The sequence below is a fragment of the Narcine bancroftii genome, chromosome 7 (assembly GCF_036971445.1).
Source record: "Narcine bancroftii isolate sNarBan1 chromosome 7, sNarBan1.hap1, whole genome shotgun sequence".
Classification (NCBI taxonomy): domain Eukaryota; kingdom Metazoa; phylum Chordata; class Chondrichthyes; order Torpediniformes; family Narcinidae; genus Narcine; species Narcine bancroftii.
In genome coordinates this window covers 843,845-871,424 of record NC_091475.1, presented here as the reverse complement: position 1 = coordinate 871,424, position 27,580 = coordinate 843,845, and the positions used below count along the sequence as shown (strand labels likewise).

General features: G+C 39.2%; 1 protein-coding gene across 4 annotated transcripts in view; it reads right to left on the bottom strand.

Moving 5' to 3' along the window:
- Nucleotides 1-325: 325 nt before the first annotated feature.
- Nucleotides 326-27,580, bottom strand: part of tbx15 (T-box transcription factor 15) — a 94,155-nt gene continuing 66,900 nt past the window's right edge. For 3 of the 4 annotated variants that reach the window (XM_069888395.1, XM_069888397.1, XM_069888396.1), the window contains 2 exons: nt 10,478-10,575; nt 326-6,054 (listed from right to left, as the gene is read on the bottom strand). In XM_069888395.1, coding sequence (XP_069744496.1) covers nt 5,276-6,054; nt 10,478-10,575 — 877 coding nt within the window. In that variant the 3' untranslated portion in view covers nt 326-5,275. The remainder of the gene's footprint in view (nt 6,055-10,477; nt 10,576-27,580) is intronic. The other variant, XM_069888394.1, reaches the window with a different exon arrangement.

The following is a 27,580-nucleotide window of genomic DNA, read 5'->3' as shown; positions in this document are numbered from 1 at the left end:
ACTTTCAAGACAACAGGGTAGATTTAGTTCACATAAAGATCAAACCAGATCAGTCAAAGCATCCTTGAACAATGTGCTCATCCTTGGTACATCTGGGACACTTATCATGGCAACATGACATTTCTGGTGTTGAATCTGCAGTAAATTTAAGCTCTTTTTGTATTTGATTTATGGCAATGTATAAAATGTACAGAACTTTAGGAGATTCCAAATGCTGAAATGAAATTTTTTTGTGATTTACTGCTCCCTGAAAGGAAATTGGAAACATTAAGCTCAGTGAGAAGGCACACAAACCCATGGTTTATTCACAGAGAATAATGTACATGCATGTAAAAAAATAAAAAAATATGCATTTCTGTCACATATTCACAAACAAGATGAGCAAGTCAGGATTATTTATTGAAACATTTCTCTACTCTTCATTATATACAGTTATGTGTAAAGGCACTTTCTTATAAGTTTACATTGTACATTTATCTGACCAATCTGCTTCATTCTCTATATTTAATGCTTTACCATGAGCTTATAAATATGTCTTTATAAACAACGTATCACAAAAAATATTTATCAATGCTTTCCTCCACCAACTCTTGATTGTGTTACTTTGGAGAGCTTGGATACCATTTACATGACTTCCAAAGGCTCTTGCTAAACTTGGTTTGAATCACACGTCAGGAAACTAGCAGGTTTCATAGCGAACTACTAGAGTCAGCTAATGGAAGAAGCTCATCCTTAAATCTTGCAGACAAAGAAGTTCCCATTCTCTCTTTCTTCTTCAGCCCTTACTGCTTTATATCCCATCTTCCTTCAGTAAGGGCCAACTTAAATAAAAGCTGCAGTTTGGCTTTCGACATAAGGCTTTATGTTCTAGATTGACTTGTTAAATGATCATTTAGAAAATTGAGGGGATGGGGGGTAGTGGTCAACTCTCTTTCAGTCTAAATTATTTCCTGGCCAAAACACTTTCATATCCAAAACTGGAGAGGTCCTAGATTCAGATCAATTCCAGCAATGAGATTTTAAATTGTGAATATCATGCTTTCAGTGAGGTCAACAATGGTCATTGCTACAACGTTTCCTGTAATCTGCTGAGCACATAGTGAATCATTACACAAATTCCAGCCATTGAGGACAAATTGATGCAGTGAGACACCGTTTTCACAAAACTCACTGCTGAATGGTTATCACATATTCCCACACAGAATCCCTGAAGATTGCAGGAACTGAGCATCAGCTCAAACAAAGTAACAATGAGGTTTTCAAGTATCTTACTTGCTTTTTGCTATTCAGTTCCATAAAATGTTGTGAGCAGATAAGAAAGTCTTCAAAAAGGAAAAAAATGGTAGTTTTGAAACTTCCAAACATGAACAATTTAGGAAACATAATAAATAATTCATAAGTACTTACATAAAGTATTACAGTATTCCCCAACAATATCAGATGGTAATAGAGTTCTAATATCTCCGTGCTGATGTCCAATGTTTAGGTTAAATCTTCAAATTGCTTATTATTTTTAAAAGTATCTTCAAATTTTGTTTTGCTAAGTTTAATTAGATGTTCTTTACCAGTAGAATTTCATTTTGAGCAGATATAGTTTAGAATGTTGGGTACAGTCAATCAAATATCTCAAAGTTGAATGTAATTTAGTGAATAAAGGGGTGTTAGTTCTTGCAGTTACAGAAGCAGGATTGATTTTTAAAGAAAAAAAATGTAAGTAAAACTTTAATCTCAACAGTGCTTGCTTTGAACTTGTTAGGTATGAAGTGACTTAAGATCTGAGATGTGACACTGCATCTTGTCCCTGAGTCTGTGTAAGTACACTCCAAGAACATGGTGCTGAGGAAACCAGAGAATGATGCAAACAGCCCACTGCACCAATACTTTGCTTTCTGCAGAAAGTTCTGAAAGGACTTGCGTCGATCTGCACCTTATCCTAGATCATGAGCCTTCAACTAAACACGGAAGATCAATGTGCTGAACATAGACTGACAGACATTTGGACAATTACTTGTGCCAAATTCAAATAGTTAGCTGTAACAAAGAAACCTTCAAAGGGCAAGAAGGAAATAGTTATGCTGGGGAAGTGGGAGAATATTAATAAATTCACAGAACAATGAGGTTCTTGAAACTTACATTGAGAGGTGTTTAATTATTTATTAATATTTTATTCATTATTATTCAGTTTGAAATTTTTGAGCTTAGTCGGCTGACACAATTATCCCTCAGTTACTGATCATTTTTACTTTCAGATGTGGCCTTAGAATCTTTGTGCAAGAAACTGCTTATTTCATACAACTGCCAACTTTAAGATACTGTTCATCTTAAGGTTTCCAGCTAAAACAGCTTTATGTCATTTACTTTCCTGAGCAACATACCACGTATCCAATAGAAATCCCCTATGACTGAGCTGATGAGCCCATAGATCTCCACAGGGTAACACATGACAAGCTGAAGAGTGCACTTGTACAATACGATTTAACCATGGAGCTTCATATTCTACTTCATCCTGTAAATACTATTGTATTGTATAGTGTTTCTGTTTTATTACACGCCCATCTACTGGCCTCTCCATTTTGACGTGGACTGCTTAGGTTTCTCTTGAATATTGGTCACCTCATTAATCTCCCTGATATAAATCATGGTCATCTGAGAGCACTGAATTGCAAACACCTGATCCATGGGCATGTCAAAAAGGCGTTCCTAATCTATTTTATACAACATGCTTAATCTGAACATCTAACTTGTAAAATAAGTGTTTCTTCTTTCAAGTCGTTAACAGTGAAATACGAAAGAAACTTGAAATATTAAAGGTTGACTCTCAGCAGCTATTGCTTGCCTCCAGATAATTTACATTTTCTTTTGAAGGTTTAATGGATTATCTATAAAACTAGTTCTTCTTGAAGTTTATTGGCTCTTTTTTTCCCCCACCTGGAAACTCAGGAGCCAGCCCTTGAAGTTATTTATGGAGACTGCATTTTCCTTTCTATAAACTAGAGGCTATTTGATCAATCATATTTTTTCAGGTCTATAATGTTTGTTCTTTGCGCTGGGATGAAAAGATTCCTATCCGAGTTCTTGTAAGCATTAATCCACAATGCTGCTACGTTTGGGTGGGAGAGATTACTCCTCAAAGGTTTGCCTTCTCACAGAACCTTCAGAAGACACCTAAGGATCACCTGCAAAGCAATGTTCTATCTAATTTAGTTTTGGTCTCCCAAAATTTCTGATGCTGGAGGAAAGACATTATTTGCAGTAAAGTAAGGGTTAAGTGCAGCAAACTTTGCTGGTTTGGACATTTTTATAGAGTGTAAAAGTGGCAGTGGATGTAATGGTTCTTGTAGTATAACAGAGTGCAGGAAGTTGCGTGGAAAAGAAAGTAAGAAATAAGAGCAGGAATAGACCATCCGGCTGTTGAATGCAATGACTATTGGAATTGTTCAAGGAAGTCAATAATTCTTTGAAAAAGACACAGAATTTTTGAAGTACTGAAATGTATTATTATTCATTTAGTAACACCCTATAAATCTCACATTTTTGGTTTTGATCCAAATAGGACAAGAATGTATTGTATCAGCTTGATAATGCATAAGTGAAAAGGGAAGTGGAACTTCATCATGAGCCCCCCTTGATGGAATTAACAGGCACACTATATTCTGCCTGAACAACAATTCTCGTGTCAGTTAGCAAACAGTTAATAGTTATGCTAAGAGTCTAAATTTTTCAAAACCCACAGAATCACCTAACTTTATAGCACAAAACAGCTCACCCAGTACATTCTACCCAAACTAATCCCTCCTTGTAATCTTTTGGTTCCGGCACTTCCACTCTGTACACAAATGCTTTTTCAATGCAGTAGAGGTTTCTCTATCCCCTCAACTTTCTCAAGCAGACAAATGCTGACCACTGACCACCTGGTGAAATCTTGTTCCTCAAACTCTTTCATCCTTTCGGCATGTACTTTTACATTTTTTTCACCATGTTCTTGCCACCTGCTGCATCTGAGCTTCAAATCACGTTAGGCATCTTGGAAAAATCTCCCATCAACCTTTCCCCTTTCCAATTATTCTACTTATTCAACCAGTAATGAGAGTCTTTGTTTAAAAGCACAGTTTTAATTTGATTTACAGGAGCCAGATTCCAGGGGATTGCTTCAGTACAGACACAATTACGTGATCTGGGGTAAGTTTCCATTGTTCGATTAGCAAATTCAAATACTAACACAAAGGAGTCAAGACTTTCCTTGCATGTAATTCACCAAGTTCCAAGACTACTTTAGCAAGTGCTGATGCTTCTTTGGATGAGGAGATGCTGTCATCACATCCAGGGATTAGAAGATTCTGTGTACCTTTCAGCCCAAGCTAAGGAATTCAATGGGGCAGCTGAATATACTCCATCACCCCAAGGCTTGATTAATGACATTGGTGCTTTGCTACTTGCACAACACTGAGCCTATTAGAGGGTCAGTGCAATATTTCCAGTAGTGTTCATTTAGAAAAACAACGTTTCAACATTAGCAGGTTTTTTTCCCCCAGCACAGATTAGATTTTGTTTCCATCTTTTTTCCAGGCAAGTCCAAATCTATCCATTTGTCAGAATTTTCTACCCTTCATTCAAAGTTAGATATGTCACTTAACCAACAATCCATGTTTGCAAAATTGTAAAAAGGGTGAATAAAAGCTTGTTTCTTAGAAACTTAGAACACAGTTCTGTTAAGGATCTAACAAAGTGACTTTGGAATGGGCTAGTTGTGAAATACTACAATTGGTGCAGAGGCCAAATAAAGGGGGAAATAATACTGATCATAACAGCTTGAGAGGCTGGCACAATAGAAATTCCAAAATCAGGATAAAATACTTTTAACAAATACAAGCATATTTTTCTGAAAACTAGACAATATACATTGTCCATTGTCAATGCGAATCACATTTGTCACTGCAAGGGATCGGTGGTTTCCATTGTTTTGGAGATTCAGCAAGTTCCAACAGATTCTTGTAACTTGTATAAAGCGAGTTCTAGACAACGAGAGAGACCCATTTAGATTTACTTCTGTGTGGATTAGCTAAGGATTATTTATCCCAATAACACTACAGCTTCAAAGATCATTGTGTGATGGGTGTTGTAGCACAGTAAAAGTGGGAGGATTAGATTTTACATGCTCTGTAGTTAATATTTCTATATAACTGGGCTGACATCAATCCACTGTGGAGGCCCTAGTGCATAGCGCTGCATGTGTACGGACAACTCAGGCAAAGATTTTATTTTTTAAACATTGCTTTTATACCATATGAATTGACATTTGTGAAGAACTCCCTGGGACAGTCCCATACTGTCTGGTGTCACACGCATTCTGTGGCTGCTGGGTAGGAGTGGAGCCAATCACATGCATCCCATCTATTCCCGTGGACAGGAACTGTCTCTCGCTGAAGGCCCCATTGGGTGAAGAAGAACAGAGTAAAGTGCTTTGGGATGCATTAAGTTTCTCAGGGCTGCCTGCCAGTCTGGGTGAGGCAGAGAAGTTGTAGCCATAAATATTATAGGGATTGTGTAATGAAAAGGCATTGTAGGAGCTCTGCTGGACATGACTACCACTAAACATGTGAGATGAAGAGGAGTTAGAGGCAGGACTTCCTGCTTGCATGACGTACTGAAACTGGGAAGGAGTAAATGGTGGCAGTTGACTGCTGTAGGCATCCACCTTGTTGTTGCCTTGTAATGAAGAAGGGGTGGGTACTGCAGAAATTAATGAAGAAGTCCTCTGTGGAACGAAGGTTTCCGCTGGAGGTTGAGAAGACGCACTGGGACCTTGTAAACGGTTGTAACCACCTTCAGCCAGAGCAGGGTAACTCTGCAAGGTGGCCATGTTGCCTCGGGCGCAAGCTGGATACTCGGAGAGGTTTAGGTTGCAGAGTTGACTCTCCCTGCAGCCAACATTAAAGCTGTTGGGGGTGAGGTGAAAAGTTGGTGGGGAGCAAGATGGAGAGAGCAGATGGGAAGATGCTGAGGGGGATGGAGTTCCTGGGCTAGAAGTTGTTGGAGATGTTCCTGTACTACCTCCTGAAACAGATAAAATGAGAATATTTCAAAATAGTTTCCAGTGTTCTGCAGTTACTATGCTTGAGAATGAAGTCTTAACTCTATGGGGAAGGGTAACAGTTCCAAATTAAAATCTTATTCACTGATAAAATAACCTTATTTTATTGTTGAGATAAAGAAGGAACATAAAATCGCAGGACAGCGTGAATGAGCATGAAAGTAATTTGATATATCAGTGCTTTTGGCTGATTAAACTCATCGACATTTGCTTAAGTTATCTCATCTCCCAAGAGACAGCTCTCTAAATGCCTCTTGAATTTTCAAAGGCCAATCAGATAAATCTCTGGCATTTGACTCGGTCCAAATATGAAAATGCTGTTTTTGAAAAACTATACCATTTACACCTCTTCCCACTTCAATTCCTTCCCCCCAAATCCTCCTCAGAAGAACTGTTGTTTCTGCAGGCATTTAGTCATTACATTTCACACCTATAAATCTCTGTTCCTCTTCCCAACCTATTGTTCTTTTCGTTAACTGTAGTTAGTTCACAGTTTTCCCTGAAATTGTTCCAGAAATTTACACCAGTTAAAATAATTTTGTTTCAGATTTATTTTTTTATCTGATTCGAACCTCCTATTAGCAACCATTCTTGTTTGATTCAATGTTCATAGACTAGCCTACATCAGCCACACTTCTACGTCTTTCACTTTCCGAGCATGCTCCCCCAAGGAGCAGCCTTATTTCCACCCAAGGAGAAATAGCAGAAAATGTAGGGAACAGAAACTGCCCATTTCACTGGTTGTATGTGCAATGCAGCGATTCAGACTACGTCACTCATGAATTTGGGGGCTGAGACCTATTTTAAATCCATCTGCAATAAGAAGCAAGGGCTGAGTGTGTGCTATCCAAATCTGCCAACAGAAACCAAGTTTTCTGAAAACAGGAATGTAAACAGTTTCCTGGAGCCAGCAGCATCAGGCTGCAGTCACGTGAAGTCAGTAACCATACCCCCTCCTTGGCAGATTGTCCAATCCACCCTGCTCAGAAATCAATCTTGTTTCAAATGCTGGCCCTGACCTCCGCACCTCAGATCTCTTTGGCATAGCTCCTTCTACCTCTTCTTGTCATGTACCTCTCCAACATCTTGCCCTCCATGTAAACATTCAGCATCAAGACCACTTGCCATCTCTTATACCCTCACCGACAAGACAATCTACAAACATTCAAGTTTAAAAATACCTGCAAATGTTAGAAATCTAGGAACCGTCAGGTAGCATCTGCAGAAAGAGAATCAGACCCTTTGACCTGAAATATTAACTCTGTCTCTCCTTCCACAGATGTTGTCTGACCTGCTACGTGTTTCCAGGTTTTCTGTTTTTATAACATCTGCAAACATTTATTCCTATTCTTTGCTTTCCACAAATGCTAACCCCATTTCCTGCTAATACTACATACTTCTGAGACTCAACCTACAATCATTTCCCCCAAGTTATGTTCAATTGCATTTTCAAACTCTCTTTTTAAAATCTACTAAATCAAGACAAGAAACCTGTAAAAAAGTTAAAACTATCAGAATATGTTACAACAAACAGTTCTGCATCCAGAATAAAGTAGTGCTACATTATTTTAAGATTTAATTATAAAAAAGATTCCGCTTTATCATCTCCCAACAGGCTAGGATGGAAAGGAGGAAAATAGATGGCTGAAGGGAGAACTTTATAGCCTTCATAAATCAAAAGTACTGAGTCCAGGAGTTGGGATGTTGTGATGAAGATGTGAGGAGGCCAAATTTGGAGCACTGTGTGCAGTTTTGGACACCTACCTGCAGGAAAGAATGCAGAGAAAATTTACAAGGGTTTTGCCAGAACTTTTGGGCCTAAGTTATGGGGAAAGGTTGAATAGGCTATTACTTTATACCCTGGAGTGTAGGAGAACGGGGGATTTGATAGAAGTGTACAAAATGTTGAGGGTTAGAGGTATGGTAAATGCAAACAGCTTTTTTCACTGAGGTTGGGTGTGACAAGAATTAGAGGATGTATGTTAAAGGTGAAATGTTTAAGGGAAACTGCTTCAGCCAGAGGGTGGTGAGGGTGTGGAACAAGGTTGCAGTGGAAGTATTGAATGTGGGCATTTAAGAAAAATTTGGAGAGGGACATAGATGGGAGGAGTATGGTGGGGTATGCTTCGGGTACAGGTAGATGGGATGAGGCAGAATAAATAACTTGGCATGAACTAGATGGGCTGAACAGCCTATTTCTGTGATATAGTGTTTTACGAATCTATTATCAAATATTCAGAGGAGGTGAAGAATGAAACTCTCGTAAAAATAAAGTATCCTCGACTTTCAGGATGAGCGAAATGATCATTTCTTTTTGTATCATCTCTCAAGAAATATTGTGAAATAATGAAGCCGCCGATGATTTTAGAATGCAGCTTTGAATTGCAAGCTGGAGGTCTGTCCTGGGAGACCAGACCGAGAAAAGACAGAATGCCTCTGGCCAGACCAAATATTATGGATTGTTAATAAAATACAGCATCTAACAGAATATAGAAACTATGTAAGATGAATCAAAATATGAAAATAAATCAATCTGCCAACCTTGGATTAATTCCAATCCATGCTTGAGAAGAACACTACTTTTTATTCCACTTTGGCATTTGTACAATATTTTCACGATGAATTTTTTTCAATTTTGCTATGACATCATAAAATACTGTCTTAAGCAACAAGGATTTATTACACGTATAGAATGTGTCTTCAATTGAAAACAATGGGAAAGTGTGAGAGAAGTAAAACCATGCGTTGCTCGAGGCAGTATTAAATTGGCACACACAAAAACATTCAATTGGTTTTAAATAGGATGAAAGAAAAGGCTATATTCTGCGCCAATTAGGTCAAAGGATAAAAAACAGACCACATTATTAATAGAAAATAATTTGCTTATGGATAATAATACAATATTTCCATTTTGAATCAATGTTCTGAATTTGGGGATAAAATCTATTTGTACCTCATATCATAATCTACACTGAATCTCAAGCCTCATACAAGATAATAATGTAATGTATTAGCAAATAAATATTATACTGAAACTACTATTCAAGTATTGTATCGCAAAAGAGGAAGATGAAAATTCTTCCAACATTATTCCTCACATGGTTAGTTTAAAGTGTTATTAGAAAGATGTATGTTTCTGGAGTAAACAGAAACAGGCGAGGAATGCAATTTTATCTAGATCCTGAAGCAGATTAACGCTTTCTCATCCTAAGAATTCTGTGTAGACCATCTGGGGAAAACAGCTTCAAGGTAAAAGTTTCCATTAAAAATGCATTTAGTTATACATTTCCCAATGGGCCAGTTCTGAGCCTGCCATCAATACAATCTGAAACATTTGATGCCCACTAGTAGACTTCAGGTATGAAGATTGTGACAATATTCATATTGCTGCAGATGTAAATTGTGGAGACAGAATTTCATTACACGCTCCATTTTTGCATTATCTATACGCTATCAGATGGTGTTTGCGTTCAATCTGCCTTTCAAATTTACTGGCCACAATCTTCTTAATTTTCAGATTAGCTGGATAGCATTTTCCTAAATAAATCAGGGAAAACAAATCTCTTCAAAGCTATTTGTTCAGCTTTAAATCAAGTTCCAATTAAGCAGAATTTGTTTCTGAAGCATTTATAGAAGTAGCTGAAAGTAGCACCAATGAGAAAGGGGTTTTCTCAAGTCAATGCATGTGCAGAGTGAATTGATTTGTTCATTGAAGCAAATTAATGAAACAGAGTGGTTCGTTATCACTTTGTACTTTGTGAAGAATCTAAAGCAAACCACTTACAGGTTGCCCCAGATTACGAACACCAGACTTAGGGATATCTCTACGCATGAACAAGCTCCCATATATTACTGAAGTCCATACATAATATTCATGCCTGTGAAAGGCAAAGATGGTTTCCTCTTCCGCTTCATTTTTAGTCATTATTATTTATGCTTCTAATGCTATTTATTACAACATTGTGCAGGTTTTCTTATCATATTGAGTGACTATGGTGAACTATCCAATTGGCAGACAAAACTGACTTAAGGACAACAGTAAAAACGGAGCCAGTTCACCAGGGAAGTCTGTAATCTGAAGACCAATCATCTTTCAGTGCAAAGCATCTATAATGCTCAGCTGACAAGTCCCAATCTTAAGAATTACTAATGAGCTGTGCAATATTTAAAACATTCTGTCTCAATTATAATCTACCGTTCTGCCCGCAAACTAGTGAAAAACTTCATAAGACAATAGAATTTCTCGAGAGAACAAAGTGGATACACGGCCTAACAGGATTCATCTTTAAGGGGGAGTTGGAACAGCAGTGAAAGTGGGTCTTTCAAATGCGATGGAGTTACAAGAAGGGAAATGGAAAGTAGTGTGGAATTCTCGGGCTCATTTACCTTGCTGTTTTTGCATGTTGGTAAAATCTTCAAATGTGAGAGTCCGAACTGGAGGTCTCCAGAAGGCATATGTCTCCATGATGGCTTCTAAGCCAGTCCTGATCAAAAGAAATCAAAGAGGAAATATAAATGTGTACAGCTTCAACCCACATCAATCTCCACATTGTCCTGTTTCCAGCTGCAGTAATTCTTTCTCACACTGTTCCTGTTAGATTTATGTTTCAACATTTCCCACAAAATCCATTTTTAACTTCTTAACCAGCCTATTTTCTGGATGGAAACTCGTATTCTAACTTCTTACTCTGTGAAGGGAGGTTGTTTAAGTTTACATTTTTCCCTTTAAAATGTTTCATTTAAACTGTGTCTTGTGCAATTGATGCTCTATAATTCTTACGTAATTGTGTGCTTTCTTTCCATTATTTAATGGAACATCACTCAATTTCATGAGGGACATTTCACGCTATGTAATTCAGAGGTGGAGATAGAAAGAGGACATGTTTTTTAATTTAGTGTTACTTTTTATTAATTGACGATGATATCTGCCTTCCCTATTTCTTGGGTTTACATTAGATTTTGAAAGAGTGAAAAAAATGTCTGAATTTGGTGGAAAGCAAAAAAATGATGTTACTTGCATGGTCAAGAGAGATCTCTCTGACATGGATTTCCACCTTTTCTGACTGTCAGTTGACAACCTTACAGGACTACATCAAGCAGGGTGAACAAACAATTAGAACCATAGAACATTACAGCACATAAAAACAGGCCATTCAACACTCTGATCTGTGCTGACCAATAAAAACAGCTAGCCCCACTACCTGCTCTCATTCCATAACCCTCCAGACCTCTTCTATACATGTATTTATCCAATTTATTTTTAAAACTCATGATTGAATTGAATCTGCATTCTCTACATCAGATGACAGCTCATTCCACACTCCCACCACTCTCTGAGTGAAAAACTTTTCACTAACATTCCCCTTATACCTCTCCCCTTTCAGCCTAAAATTATGACCTCTCTATTTATCTCCCCGAATCTATGTGGAAACATCCTACTCACATCTACTCTGTCTACACCCTCATAATCTTATAAACCTCTATCAAGTCTCCCCTCATTCTTCTTCATTCCAAGGAGTATAGTCCTAACCTGTTTAATCTTTCCTGGTAACGCAACTCCCAAAGACCCAGCAACATCTTAGTAAATCTTCTCTGCACTCTTTCAATCTTATCGATATCCTTCCTGCTGCTGGATGACCAGAACTGCACACAATATTCTATATCCAGCCTCACCAATGACTTGAATAACTTCAATATAACATTCCAATTTCTATACTTTGATTTATAAAGGCAAAGATGCCAAAAGCTTTCTTTATAACCCTGTCCACATGCGACACCACCTTCAGGAATCAATGTATATGTATTTCCAGGTCTCTTTGCTCCTCCACACTCCTCAATGTCCAAACATTTATTGTGTACATCCTAGCCTGGCTCGCTCTTCCAAAGTGCTACACCTCACACTTATCTGCATTAAATTCCATCAGCCATTTACTGGTCTAATTTCCCAGTTGGTCCACATCCTTCTGCAAGCTTTGAAAATCTTCCTTACAGTCCAGGATACCTCTTGCCTTGGTGTCATTACCAAACTTGCTGATCCAATTCACCACATTGTCATCTAGGTCATTGATATAGATGCAATGGTCCCAACGCTGATCCCTGAGGCACGACACTCGACACAGACCTCCAGTCTGAGAAGCAACCATCCACTAGCACTCTGTTTTCTTCCACCAAGTCAATTTCGAATCCAGTTTCCAACCTCTCTATGTATACCTAATGTCCTAACCTTCTGAACCAACCTCTCATGTGGAACCTTGTCAAAGGCCTTACTAAAATTCATAAAGACAACATCCACAGCTTTTTCTTCATCAATGCTCTTGGTAACTTCCACAAAGAATTCTAAAAGATTTGTTAAAATGACCTACTGCGCATAAATCGATGCTGGCTGTCCTTCATCAGCTGATGACGGTCCAAATAACTATGTATCCTCTCTCTCAGAAATACTTCAAATAATTTACATACTATTGACATCAGGTTCACTGGCCCATAATTGCCTGGTTTACTCTTGGAGCCTTTCTTAAACAGCGGGACAACATGAGCTTCTCTCCAATCCTCCGGCCCCTCTCCCATGACTAAGGCCATTTTGAATATATCTGCCAGGGACCCTGCAATTTCAGCACTTGTCTCCCTCAAAGTGTGTGGGGGAATATCATATCTGGCCGAGGGGATTTGTCCATTGTCAGGCAGCAAGCCCCTCCTCCTCCTTAATCTCCATATGTTCCATGACACTTTTATTTGTTTCCCATCCAACCTTATTTACGATGCCAGTTTCCTGCATAAATACTGATGCAAAAAAATTGTTCAAGATCTCCCCCATTTCGTGAGGCTCCACACATATTTGACCACTGATTTTCTAGGGGTCCAATTTTGTCCCTTACTATTCTTTTACTTTCAATATACTTGAAGAAACCCTTTGGATTTTCCTTCACATTATCTGCCAAAGCAACTTCGTGTCTTCCCTTGTCTTCCTAATTTCTTAAGCATCTCTTACATTTTCTATACTCTTGTCTATACCGCATATATAGCCTCCTCCTTTTGTTAACCAGCTTTCCAATATCCCTTGAAAACCAAGGTTCCCCATGTCTGTTAACTTTGCCCTTATTCCTGGTAGGAACATGCAATCTCTGCTCTCTCAAAATTTCATCCATTCAACAATTCTCACAGACAACAAACCAGGCAATTTTTAAATATTTTATGGTGTTCTAAGTTATCAATGGAAAACAGAAGCTGAACACTACACATTTTTAATTTTTTATAAAGCAAAGTTTTGAAACAATTAACTGAAGAAAGGAGAATGCAAACCATATAAAACTTTTGTCTAAGACCACAACATTTGTTAATTACTACATCATATCTTAGTACACAGATATAAACAAAATTGCGTACACCGCATGGAATATTCAATATATTGACACACAATCCCACTGGTTATATATGGAATGCTCTGAAGCTGTCACAGCAGCGTCACTCTCTTTAAAGCCAGACCATTATAAATGGGTTCAAAAAAATACTAAACACATGTCAAGCTTATGAAACAAATTTCAGACAATAGTGGGAAAAAAGGCTTAGAAATGTCAAATGAGAACTGGGAAGGTTGTTGGAAATGTTCAAAGAGAATAAAGTGGAGATAATTATGTGGCCCAAATCTTCTCCTGCTTGAAACTGCATTTATTTTACTTTCAATTTGCCTCACGGAGAAGCTGGTATTTCTGCATGGTTTGACCTGTTGGGGAGCAGAGGCATGGATGATGGGAAACTGACTTCAATTTCTTCTAAAAGGGCTGGGTAAGCAAACTGTGATGTAAATAGAGATAATAGGATGCACAAGTATTTAAAACTAAAGAGAAAAGAATAAGATTCAATAAAGAATATTCTTCACACTGGAATGATGAGACAAGGACATTCAAAATTGTGGCGAGAAGTAAAAGGGCAATGAAACAAGTTCAAGACTGCAACAAGATGCAAAAGAAGGCGGGAACAAAGGCACTTCAATATTAAAGTCAGCCTCTCAGTTATACCATTGTCTGCACTGATGTAAATAAAGTTTGAAGGGGTATCCAAAGAACGAAGAAAGGTATTTGAAAGTTGATATGTAGTTGTGGCAACAGAGAGTCATGTCTGCATAAAATGGAGAATATTCCCCCAGCAGCCTTGTATGTATAACAAAAATCACTTTAAAGGCATCTACAGCCCATTAAATCTTCATGGCCATTGTTTTCTTCGAGGGTCAGTTTTCACTACTGACCACAAAAGCTGCACCAGGATTTATTCTGTGATGTTTAATTTGATTCATTTTGTGATGGGGAGCAGGTACATTTCCATGTGATTCTTCAGCAACACATTTACCCACCAGTGTATAGGTGTTTCCAACGTAAGTGCTAACAATAAAATAAACTGCAAACTCTAATCCAATGATTTAGTTCCATCTGTTTCACGTGCACCCAACAACGCAATTGAAGTTAGCAGGGCACGGGACAGCTATAATCCTTCCTAGAATAGTGCAGTGTATTGACCATCGTTTTCTCTATGGAGACACTGGCAGAGCAAATTCCAAATGAGGAGGAAGAAACATACTGAATGAGATTCCTGGCTGATGTGTGAATCAATTACAAGAAGCATCATCGTATGTGGTAATGTTGGCAGAACCATAATTCTTCAAACGTGGATCATATGTTTTCTCTTGAAAACATCAACTATAAAACTACACTCGAGTTTCTACAAAGTTATTTCAAAGATAACATACCACATTTATAAAGCCTGCAATGCAGGCTCTTTAACCAAATCTGTGTTTAATCAAACTCAGTCTTTGTCTTGCATTTTAAACAGGTTTCAAAGGAGTTTTCCCTATGCTGTCTTGAACAGTTGCTAATCCTCATTCACAAGGTAGGTTCACTTCCACTGCAATTGACTCTACTGAAGCTCCTCCATCCAATTAGTGAAGCCATCTATCACTAGCACCCTACAGTATGTGCACGTTGCTAATGCAAACACCACAGACCATATGAAATTTAATTGGTTTGATTATACCGCATTCTCTGCTGGCGACATACGTCGATCTCAGTTTCTGCTGCACACTTTGTCTTAACTCTTAAATGGTAGAACATCAGCAACAATTTAAATAATCATTGATTGGTTTTCACGAGCGTCAGTTTTCTGAAGAAGCATCGCCTGGCAGAATTAGGAAACTGCATATCAACAATATGGAAGCATCGCATCACATCATACAAAAGGCTTGCGCCACGTTCACATAATGCCAGAGAAATGGTAAACTGAAATGACTCATTTGTTTGATGAGAAAATAAACAGATGCTGAATAATTCAATAGAAATAAGAAGCGTAAATAATTTGAAACATTATAGAATAAGCATGCTTCATTGAATTCCAATTTCGGACTCTGCACACAACACTAAGTCATTACATGTATTTATAGGAGCTCCAAAGATGACAAACAATGGCCTGGAATTGGTTAATGCTGATTTCACTAGAAAAGGGGGAATCAGCATTTAATAACAAGGAATTACGACAAAGAAGGTCATCACATTTCTGCAATCTTTTAATTGTGTGTCAAAAACATTGTGCTGGATATTATTCTTCCCCCAGAAATGATGAAAATGGGGAGTCCCTGATTGTTCCTTTTGCTTACCTGGGTTTAAATTCTCAAACGGAAGTGTTTCGATTAAAGACAAAGGAACATCAAGCCCTTTGGCAAATATTGGCAAAAATAGTCAATAGGTTAAGGACTATCATAAATTTTTGCCATTGATTTTAAAAATCATATCTGATTTAATATTGGTTACTCCCACGTAGTGAGCAATTATTAACATGCTTGTTTTGTGTTAACTATATTTCAATTGTTTTCATAAAACAGGACCATGTTAAATCAGATAAATTAGGAATTGTACTTTAACAGAAAAAAGTCCTATCGTTTTACAATGCCTACAGGCATCTAAATTTAGATAACTGACTTCCACTATTCCTTAAATATTAAATACAAAGTTTAAAAATAGTTCTGTTCATGATGAATTTTAAAACAAATTTAAAGTAATTATGGAAAATTTTATACCCAGAATTATGCAAAGGTCTAATCAAAATCTTGAACTATAACTTCAAGAATCTAAAGTAATTCTGTGTTGTACTTGGAACACAAACTTCACAAGTGAATATGGGGGTGTGGAGATCATTTAAAATGGGATGAATCTAGGATTGCTCTATTTGGGTGGTTGATGCCCAGTGTGCATTTGGTGGCCAAAGGGCAGATTCCATGCTGCATATCCTTCTCAATGACTAGACGTGCTCATTCCTGATCTAGAGATTATAAATTTCATGTTGAGGCAATGTACATGTTTTCCATGTTTCAAACACTGCAGGCAACTGGTCATTGGGGACCAGAGTTAAAATGATTAATGACTCCATTGAGAACCCCAAACTCTGCATTGAGAGCCATCCTGCCACCATAACGTTAATCATGCCCTGAAGGTATGTACTATCATTTCCCCTGCCTCTGCATAGCTAACTAACACCCACAATTCTCTGATGAAACAGTAACTTGAGGTTCTTAGGAAGGTGCTTCCAGAGCATGGCATGTTTAGTGTAGAGGTTAGCACAATGAGTTCGAATCCAGTGCTGTCTGCAAGGAGTTTGCACATTCTCCCTGTGTCTGCATGGGTTTCCTCTGGATGTTCCAGTTTTCTCCCACATTACATTTCAAAGTGGTATGGGGTTAGTAGGTGAATTAGTCACACCTGTGTATTTGGGGGCACTGCTCATGGGGTTACCGTGCTGTATCTCTAAATTTTATTAAAATTTAATAGGCCTGCTCACCGCTTCAAGTGATTTTATTGGCTAATCATAACTGAGATTTTCGATCACATATCCAAATTCCGTCAGCACGGAGAGAGAAGTCACTGCCGCTCCGCATTGAAACAAAAGTCCAGTTAATTAAAATGTGAAGGGACAGAAATTTTACAAAGTTCACTGATCAACATTCCTGAATGTGCATTTCACTGTGCCCTGATGATTGTACAGTAGGTTCAAATTTAATGCGATTGATTGCATTCACAAAACCACCCAGAGGCTTGGGTTAAAAGAAATATTTGTTCAGGGATGTGCATTGTACAATCACAAAATAGGTGAATTTCATCCACACAGAAAAACTGGCAATATACCTTTTAAAATGGCAATTAAATAACCAAAAAAAAAACAGGATGTCGATTAGAAAAAGACAAGCATAAGATCGATTTTGGGCTGCAGCATCGAGATCATTTTAGGGCAATAGATCTCCAGCTCCATTTATTCCCAATACTGGGTGAAGTGCTAGTGAACCTCAAAACCAAGGTCCTGCCACATGATTTATTTCTGATGTTAACTTTGCATAATGTCTCAAATAATGTAGAAGTCAAGAAGTTCAATGGGAAATTAGCAGAATCTGAACCAGTAACAAATACTGTCTCGACGTAGTAAATGGGAGTTCTTCCTCCTGGGTTTCAAAACTACAATGGGGTGCATCCAAACTTGGCTCCAAAGAACTAGAACTTGGACTGGATTCAGCACAAAATGCCATTCTCCAAACTGATGGGATTCCTGAAAACATACAATTCCTCTCTGTAGTTTTATTAGTTGACCACATGCTCATTTGCTGCATGTTTGGGAAGCAAATTCACCTTCTAACCCTAATTCTAACTTTCAAATTTAAGTTAAACTGGTAACAACTTGTTCACTGAGGGCAAATAATCAACTCACAAAGTCACACTCCCAAAATTGTATCTTCAATTTTGTGAAAATTTTCCTTCTTTTTTGTTCGTTTTTTTTTCTCTTTCTGCGATAAAGTTTCCTTGTTTTCTACTTGGTGTAAATTGTTTTGTGTGGTGTAGAAGAACAACAAAAGATTTTGGCAATTATGGCAGCTTAATTGCTTCCATGTGCTTCCTGTATAGTAGGCAATTCTCTTTTCATTTCCATCCTCAAATAATCTGGACTCGAGAAGAACTACAGTTTTTTTTTTAAATGAAAGGTGTTTTTATGTCATTCACTCCAAGCCTGGTTTGCATTTTGTAAGCAATGTATTACTTCTACCTGTGCTTGGAGAGTTGAACTGGGATCGATACAAATGAATTGGATTTCCATAGAGGCACCTGACACAAACCTGCAAGATTCTGTGTCAGAAGATTCAGTTTAATTTTCCATTGCAAACACACTTTTTCCAGTTACATTGATGCAATTAAACTAGTGAAATACATATTCAGGAAAGTTAGTCACTTAACATTTTAATGAGCTGGAGCTTACCTGCAATGTCTACAGTTCTGGTTTCATGTTGATTGAACGACTGCAAGTCTGGACATACATTTTGCTCATACCTTGATGAAAGGCTCAAGACCAAAATGTTAATTATGTATTTTTATCTTTGCTATATACATATAACATACACTGACCTGCTACGTTTCTCCACCATTGTGTTTTTGTTTTAATCTGGGAATTTCAATGTTCTTGCAAAAATATTATTTCTTCAGTGTATAGTTCCAAATAAATTACGTTACCATTTCTGAAAATGCATATTTAAAACTTTGCACTGAACCTGACCACATTTCTCTCTGAAATCCTGAAGGTGTTGTCCCCCTTGACAGGTTTCATTGTTTGACCAGTTCCTCCATCATTAACAAGGGAAGTCAATGGGCTGCCAAATGTTGCAGCCATTTACAAATTGATCTTGCTGTAAAAAAACTGCAAAGCATTAACGTTTGTTCCATGATGCTTTAGGTTTGAAAAGCTTATTAACCCTTATTTAGTAAACAATCTAGCCCTGATTTAGTTTTATATCTGGATTGTGATTTGATCAGCTGAATGTCAAAATATAGCATTCGAAATAATATTTTAAAAGAAATATAATTTGCTTCAGCCACCAGCTCAAGTTTGGTTTTCTCCTTCGTAATTTGCTGCTATATTAAATTTTGTGTGATTGACAGCTTGATGACACCATGGCTGCCGGATCCATCAAGATGCTTTGTGATACCAAAATGTGAAATCTACACTAAAGAAATCACCGATTCCCTGGGAGTAATTACTTTAAGGCCAGTGGTGAGCATGGTTGCGCCAGCACAGACCACAAACTTGGGCTAATCAATTCCTTCATACTTGATGTCCTCAGTTTTGAGAATGAGAGACACATGGTTAACTAAGCCTACATTTGACTCTGCTTCAAGTATTCACACCTTTGACACTCAGCTCTTGTGTTCATGTCCAAGTTCAGCCATTGACAGTGTAGCATGGAAAATGGAGCCAATGGAGGCATTTTCTAAAAGCCATTCCCCATCCTTGTTTTTTTTCCTGTAATCTTGATTTTATTTCCTTCATGTATCTTAGAATAATAGCCCATATTTCATGTGCCTTTCTTCATTCTTCTTCCTACAAAGCATTACCTTGTACTTCTCTGTATAAATGTCACCTGCCCCATGTCTGAAAGCCAACAGCTGCCTGTGTCTGACTGAAACCAAAGAATACCATCATCATTCAGAAACCCCACACATCAGTAAGTGTGACATTCTTTTACAATTGATGGTTCTTGCCACAGCTTTACTGTCGTTTGCAGGGCAGTAATTTCTTGGTTTACCACATCTGCCCAACCATTATAAGCAAAATTAAATTGCAAATATTAGAACTGAAATTACCTTCTTTTTCTTGTTGAAGAATGCCAGGAGGAAGAACTAAGTAATAATTCCTAGACTGCTATTATTGCTGAAAACATGCAACACAACAGTTTAAGTCGCAAAACAAAAGGAAATTAATCTGTGGATTAATGTCAAACCACAAATTAGAAATTCATAATTCAACTGGAGGTTTATTCTGGCTTTCCCATCGGTGACTGCTCATCGTGCAACGTTAGCAATGAATTACATCAACATCATTTAATTCCATTTGGTGTTGATACATTGGTGGAGAAATTGTTCCATCAAGATGGATCATTCCTTTCCATCGAAAACACTCCATCAAATGTAATTCATTAGAACAAGAAATGGTTCTCAGGATCCATATTTCAAGATCCACATTTCACATAGGACAAAAATCATCGACAGCACAATACTGGCCCCTTCGCTCACAGTGTTGTGCTGACCTAATAACCTACGCTAACAACTGCCTAGAATGACCCTACTGCAGAATCCTCCATGTACCTATCTAATGGGATCTTAAAAGATTCTATTGTTCCTGCCACCACCATTGTCGGCAATGCATTTCATGAACCCTCTACTCTCTGTGTCAAAAGCATACCTGTTATATCCCCCTGTACTTACTCCCAAGCATCTTTAAACTATGCCCCCTGGGATTAGCCATTTCAGCATGGTAAATGCCCTCTGGCCATCTACATGATCCATGCCTCTCATCATTTTATACACCTCTATCAGGTCACCCTTATCCTCTGTCGCTCTAAGGAGAATAGAAATAAAAACTTGAGTGTCTTTATTAAAAGCTGGACGCAGCACTAATGTTCAGATTAGAACATTACACCTACAGTTGCAAAGAGATGAGGATTCATTTTTAAAATGATTTGACCACATTTAGAAATTAATCAAGTGACTTGAATGGGGAATGCGATTAAATAGGATTAATAGTTTGTCATGGTGGGCCCAGTAACATTTGCCAGTACTTTGGAAATGGTAGTTTACTCACAGAAACACAAGCCAAGGATTTTGCCCTTTTGTTCTTCTTTTCATGCATTAAGTTTTCTGCTTTGATCAAGTACCTAATGCTTTCAGAACATAGTCTTTGAAGTCTGCAAACAGCAAAAAATTTCCATCGACAGCAATCTGAATGAACTAATAGCGATTATGATTCTGCCATCAATTTTTATCCAAAATGGGACCAGTTTCCTAAAAGAGTTGGATTCTGAATGAAAAAAAAGTGGCATTGTCTACATTTTTCTCCTCTGAATGGGAAATTGAAATACGAAATATTTTCACGCAAGTCTACATATATTGAAAACTGCCTAAAACTTTAAAATGTTTACTTGGCTGCTTTAAGCTTTGTACTTTTTATGATTGGAAGCATTTCTCCAAATGGTTCACCTGACTGAACATCTGCCGATTCCTGCTGTGCCCACACATTCGCTCTGAATAATCCTCAAATGATTGTGTGTGGACCTGTTACTCTGTGATGACACAGCAGTGGCCACAGTCTCCTCTCTCATCTAAAGCAGCAACGTTGATCAGGGCAGAGTTCACATGGTGACAGGAAAAGAACTTTAAGATTTCATTTTAATTTCGATTGTGTCAAGAAAAGATTTACTTTTTAAAAAAAATGTGAACATGTGGAAATTTGCAATGTGGAATTCTACCACGTATAATGAATCATCTGATTGCTACTAGATTAATACCAGCTTGTGTAGTAGAGATGTACTGTACATATCAATTACTAAATATTCCAAGATACATAGCAGTTAGGTCCTTCCTTCAGATGTCTATCTGTGACTCGAAAAACAAACTGGTTATTTCAAATAGTTTTCAACACCTTCAAATCTATTTCAGAACAGCAGATTAGAAACAGGTTTATCTCAAGCTATTATGACAACATAAGAATTGTTAAAAACTGCTACACAATCTTCTCTTAAGACTGTTTACAGTCTTCACATATATTTATAATTCCATAAAACATCAGCCCAACATTTTGAATCTATAATAGTTTATTACAAACTATTTTCAGTCAAACTCAAACTTTATTGCAATTTAATGTTAAAAAGATGGGAACTAGGTATCGACAGTCATAAAAATCAAAATGACTGCAGTGAACTGGAAATTCACTTTCAACGTTCAATCACCATGAAATTTTTAAAAATGGAAATGCTGGAAACGCTCAGCAGGTCGGGAAGCGACTGCAGGAAATGAAACAGAGCTCACATTTTTCATTGATCATCAGAACTCCTCCACCCATGTGGAAAAGAGGTGAGAGTCAAAAAAGCAGATAATGCTCCCGATGGCTAAGAAAGAGCAGTACAGCTTGGGCCCACAGGAGCTCCCACTGGGGGAAGTGTGCACAATGATGCTATTCAGAGTGAGAGTAAGTTCAGCCAAGAAGAGGGTGGGGGCAGATCTTTATCCAAGGAAGAAGCAATGAGATTGACACGTGACGGGATGAGATATCCGAGGGGAAAACAAGCTGGTCAGGTTCAGGAACCTGCAAAATTGCTGCATGGCATGAGACGACTGGATGTGGGTGGGGTGAGACTGAATAAGAGAGAAATTAAAGTTGGAAAAGTATATCAAATAAAAGTTGAAACCTTGGGAAAACACTGCTTATGGATCTGAAGGAGCACATGGAAGTGGCCTGCGTGAGATTGGGCAACAAGGAGGTTGGAAGCTGCGGGGGGATCTCAAGTGATGTGGTGGCCCAGCCAGAGACTCAAAGTGGTGTCGCATAGCTGACATTCAGTCTCTGCAAGGTCATAGTTCTCAGTCAGTTTGAAGATTACTGCTGATACTGAAGGCCAGAGGAGGGTAGATTAGAAGGCCTTATTTAATGCCAACATTAAACAGAGACAGGATAGGCAGCCAGGGAGAGGGATACAGGTGGATTGTGAGTTACAATGTCGAGGGAATGGGTCCCCAGATTGGTCAAAGAAATGGGCATGAAAGTAAAGGCAATGGAAGAAGAGTTCCCAGTCACTTTAGGCTTGACTCATTGAGGTATGGACTTCAGGGCAATGAAGCTGAATTTTGATGAAAGGATATTAACCCAGAATGTTAACCCTTACCCTTGGAGACCTGTTGAACATTTCCAGCAACTTTTGTTTACATTTCCTTTCCAAGTGTCCAGCATGTGAATAACCTGCTCATGGATTTCAGTCACCGTGACTTATTAGATCACCACTTATTTTCACAAGGTTAGCAAAACACTATCACAGTGCCAGCAACCTGGGTTCGGACCTGGTGTTGTCTGTAAGGAGTTTGTACGTTCGGACCTGGGTTCTGATCTGGTGTTTTCTGTAAGGAGTTTGCATGTTCAGACCTGGTGCTGTCTGTAAGGAGTTTGTTCGTTCAGACCTGGGTTCGGACCTGGTTCTGTCTGTAAGGAGTTTGTACGTTAGGACCTGGGTTCGGACCTGGTTCTGTCTGTAAGGAGTTTGCATGTTCAGACCTGGTGCTGTCTGTGAGGAGTTTGTACGTTCGGACCTGGGTTCGGACCTGGTTCTGTCTGTAAGGAGTTTGTACGTTAGGACCTGGGTTCGGACCTGGTTCTGTCTGTAAGGAGTTTGCATGTTCAGACCTGGGTTCGGACCTGGTGTTGTCTGTAAGGAGTTTGCATGTTCAGACCTGGTGCTGTCTGTAAGGAGTTTGTACGTTCGGACCTGGGTTCGGACCTGGTTCTGTCTGTAAGGAGTTTGTACGTTAGGACCTGGGTTCGGACCTGGTTCTGTCTGTAAGGAGTTTGCATGTTCAGACCTGGGTTCGGACCTGGTGTTGTCTGTAAGGAGTTTGCATGTTCAGACCTGGTGCTGTCTGTAAGGAGTTTGTACGTTCGGACCTGGGTTCGGACCTGGTTCTGTCTGTAAGGAGTTTGTACGTTAGGACCTGGGTTCGGACCTGGTTCTGTCTGTAAGGAGTTTGCATGTTCAGACCTGGGTTCGGACCTGGTGTTGTCTGTAAGGAGTTTGCATGTTCAGACCTGGTGCTGTCTGTGAGGAGTTTGTACGTTCGGACCTGGTTCTGACTGTAAGGAGTTTGTTCGTTCAGACCTGGGTTCTGATCTGGTGTTTTCTGTAAGGAGTTTGCATGTTCAGACCTGGTGCTGTCTGTGAGGAGTTTGTACGTTCGGACCTGGTTCTGACTGTAAGGAGTTTGTTCGTTCAGACCTGGGTTCTGATCTGGTGTTTTCTGTAAGGAGTTTGCAAGTTCAGACCTGGTGCTGTCTGTGAGGAGTTTGTACGTTCAGACCTGGGTTCGGACCTGGTTCTGTCTGTAATGAGTTTGTTCGTTCAGACCTGGGTTCTGATCTGGTGTTTTCTGTAAGGAGTTTGCATGTTCAGACCTGGTGCTGTCTGTGAGGAGTTTGTACGTTCAGACCTGGGTTCGGACCTGGTTCTGTCTGTAAGGAGTTTGTTCGTTCAGACCTGGGTTCTGATCTGGTGTTTTCTGTAAGGAGTTTGCATGTTCAGACCTGGTGCTGTCTGTGAGGAGTTTGTACGTTCGGACCTGGGTTCGGACCTGGTTCTGTCTGTAAGGAGTTTGTTCGTTCAGACCTGGGTTCTGATCTGGTGTTTTCTGTAAGGAGTTTGCATGTTCAGACCTGGTGCTGTCTGTGAGGAGTTTGTACGTTCGGACCTGGGTTCGGACCTGGTTCTGTCTGTAAGGAGTTTGTATGTTCGGACCTGGTTCTGTCTGTAAGGAGTTTGTTCGTTCAGACCTGGGTTCTGATCTGGTGTTTTCTGTAAGGAGTTTGCATGTTCAGACCTGGTGCTGTCTGTGAGGAGTTTGTACGTTCGGACCTGGGTTCGGACCTGGTTCTGTCTGTAAGGAGTTTGTTCGTTCAGACCTGGGTTCTGATCTGGTGTTTTCTGTAAGGAGTTTGCATGTTCAGACCTGGTGCTGTCTGTGAGGAGTTTGTACGTTCGGACCTGGGTTCGGACCTGGTGCTTTCTGTAAGGAGTTTGTATGTTCGGACCTGGTTCTGTCTGTAAGGAGTTTGTTCGTTCAGACCTGGGTTCTGATCTGGTGTTTTCTGTAAGGAGTTTGCATGTTCAGACCTAGTGCTGTCTGTGAGGAGTTTGTACGTTCGGACCTGGGTTCGGACCTGGTGCTGTCTGTAAGGAGTTTGTATGTTCGGACCTGGTTCTGTCTGTAAGGAGTTTGCATGTTCAGACCTGGGTTCGGACCTGGTGCTGTCTGTAAGGAGTTTGCACGTTCTCTCCATGTCTGCGTGGGTTTTCTCAGGGTGCTCTGGTTTCCTCCCAATCTTCAAAACATGCAGTTCTGTAGGTTAATTGGGCAGCACGGTTTAAATAGCAGGAATCAGCTTCTACCGTACAGTGAATAAAACTTTAAAAATTAAACCGTGACTCTTCGTGCTTTTTGTTATTTATTATGATCAGAGTTTTTATTCAAGGAAATCATGGAAAGGAGTTAATTAATCAAAGAGTGCAACGGAACAGAATAAATAAACATGTCCTAAAGTTGATGCTAAATTGCATTCAAATAAACTGTATGCAGGGAGAGAAAAGATTGTTAACCTGGCATCACATCAGGTTGTGTGAGATTGCACCACCATCTAAAGGAGCTAATTTAACACTACCTGACTTCATACTCTCTGCACAATAAATTCAAATGAGGTGCAAATTTAATAACTGTCTTTCCAGCATTAACAGATTTTAGATAATCTGCTGCATCTTTAAATATCTCAAATGTAATTACTTCAAACCAAATCTGGGTTCATAACAACAAACCAATTGCCATAGGAGGTAGAGGGAGTTTGTCTGACACCACTTGAAATATTAATTTAATGAGTCAAAGTTTATTTACAAAGTACTCAGATGATCCTTGCAGGCAATTTGTAAAAGCACCTAAAATTAGATTTAATAGCTTAAGTTCTTGCAAGGGAAGTTCTGTACCCCCACTATTTAGGCAAGGCCACCATTATTCCAGCCAGGTGGAGTAAACATGATGCAGCCTGTTTCCAACCCAAACTGCAGGTACTAGAATCAGAACAGCCACATGTCATTGTCATAGCTGTATACAGGCCCCCACCGGTATAAATTAATCCGATTTGTCCACATTAGGTCTGTAACCTTCTATGCTTTGCCTATTTAAACGCACAAAAGTGCTGGAGAAACTCAGCAGGTCATGCCACACCTATAGGAAATAAAGGGTAGCCCGTCTTTTGGGCTTGAGCCCAATCTCACCTGGCCCCTTCGCACCTGCTCCACAGCCAAGAAAATCCAGCAGCACCTTCTCCTCCTGCAAAGGCTGAGGAAAGTCCATCTCCCACCCTCCATCCTCACTACATGCTACAGAGGATGTATTGAGAACATCCCGTGCAACTGCATCACCGCCTGGTTTGGCAGCTGCACCACCTCGGACCACAAGCCCCTGCAGAGGACAGTGAAGTCAGTGGAAAAGATCATTGGGCAACCTCATCCTACGTGATGGATGTCGACAACACTCGATGCAGGCAAAAGGCAATAAACATTGTGAAAGACTCCACACACCCCTCATATAAACTGTTCTCCCTCCTACCATCTGGTAGGAGGTACTGTAGCATTGGGCCCTTACATCCAGATTGGGCGACACTTCTTCCACAAAACCATCAGCCTTCTGAACTCCAAGAACATATGTGGACAGGGTACCGTGGACCTTTACTGTATACATCTTAATATTTTAACATATATTTATATAAATCTGCTCTGTCATCCTGGAGGAACATTATCTCGTCTTTACCATGCGAGCAGGGTATGAACGATAACTAAAGGTAATAATTTGACCCGAGCCTTCCATCAAGGTATGAGCAAAATGCCTGAATAAAAAAGTAAGGAAAGGGGAAGAGAGGAGAGGAGCAAGGAAGTTAAATGCTTGTTTGTGTCTTTGAAACTAGTGTTTGTATCTGATTAAACCGTCTCCTCTTGCAGCGAGTTCCAGCGAACACCTGCTCTGTGTGTAAAGGAAAAAACACACCCCCCTTCTTAAAAACTCCTTTCTTTCACTTTATACCCTCTTATTTTTGACACTAGGGGAGAACAATTTCAACTTACCGTATATTTTGGCATACAAGTCAAGTCTTGAAATCCTCAAAACACACTCAAAAATCAGGGGTCGACTGATAGGCCAGATACAAAAATAGGACCTTAAATTCAACTAATAAAAACCGCTCAGCGTAGATTCAGCATAAATAAGATGACCCAAAACAGCAATAAAGTACTAGATGGAAAAATAGTTTGGCATGGACTGGATGGGCCAAAGGTTCTGATTCTTTTTCATAGCATTCTATGGTTCTATCTGATATCCAAAATACATCATCTTGAACTTGATGGGACTCCATTATCTCTACTAACCAATTTCTAAACCCTGCTGTAGATTTCCTTCCTCACTATAGACAACACGATTATGAAATAGACCTCCTCACATCCAAGTCATTACTATATATCGAAAATACCCAAGGTCCTAGCGCCAATTCCTGTGCCCCAACTACAAGTCACACACTTCCATCACTACTCAATTTCTCCTTCACTCCAGTTAGTTAGCTTACCGTAGGTCCCAAGTGGATCAAACTACCACATGGGTCCTTATTAAATGCCTTACCAAAGCCCATGTTGACAACACCCACTGTCCTGCTTTCATCAATCTTCTTTGTTACCTCCTCAAAAAAAAAATTAAATTAGTGAGCCAGGGTTTTCCTGAAACAAAGCCATCTGAAGTGACCCGAACCAGTCCCCACTTTTCCAACACAGATTGCTGGAGGAACTCAGCAGGGCCAAGCAGCATCAGTGGGAGAAAAAGGTCAACGTTGGGGGCTAGAGCCTTG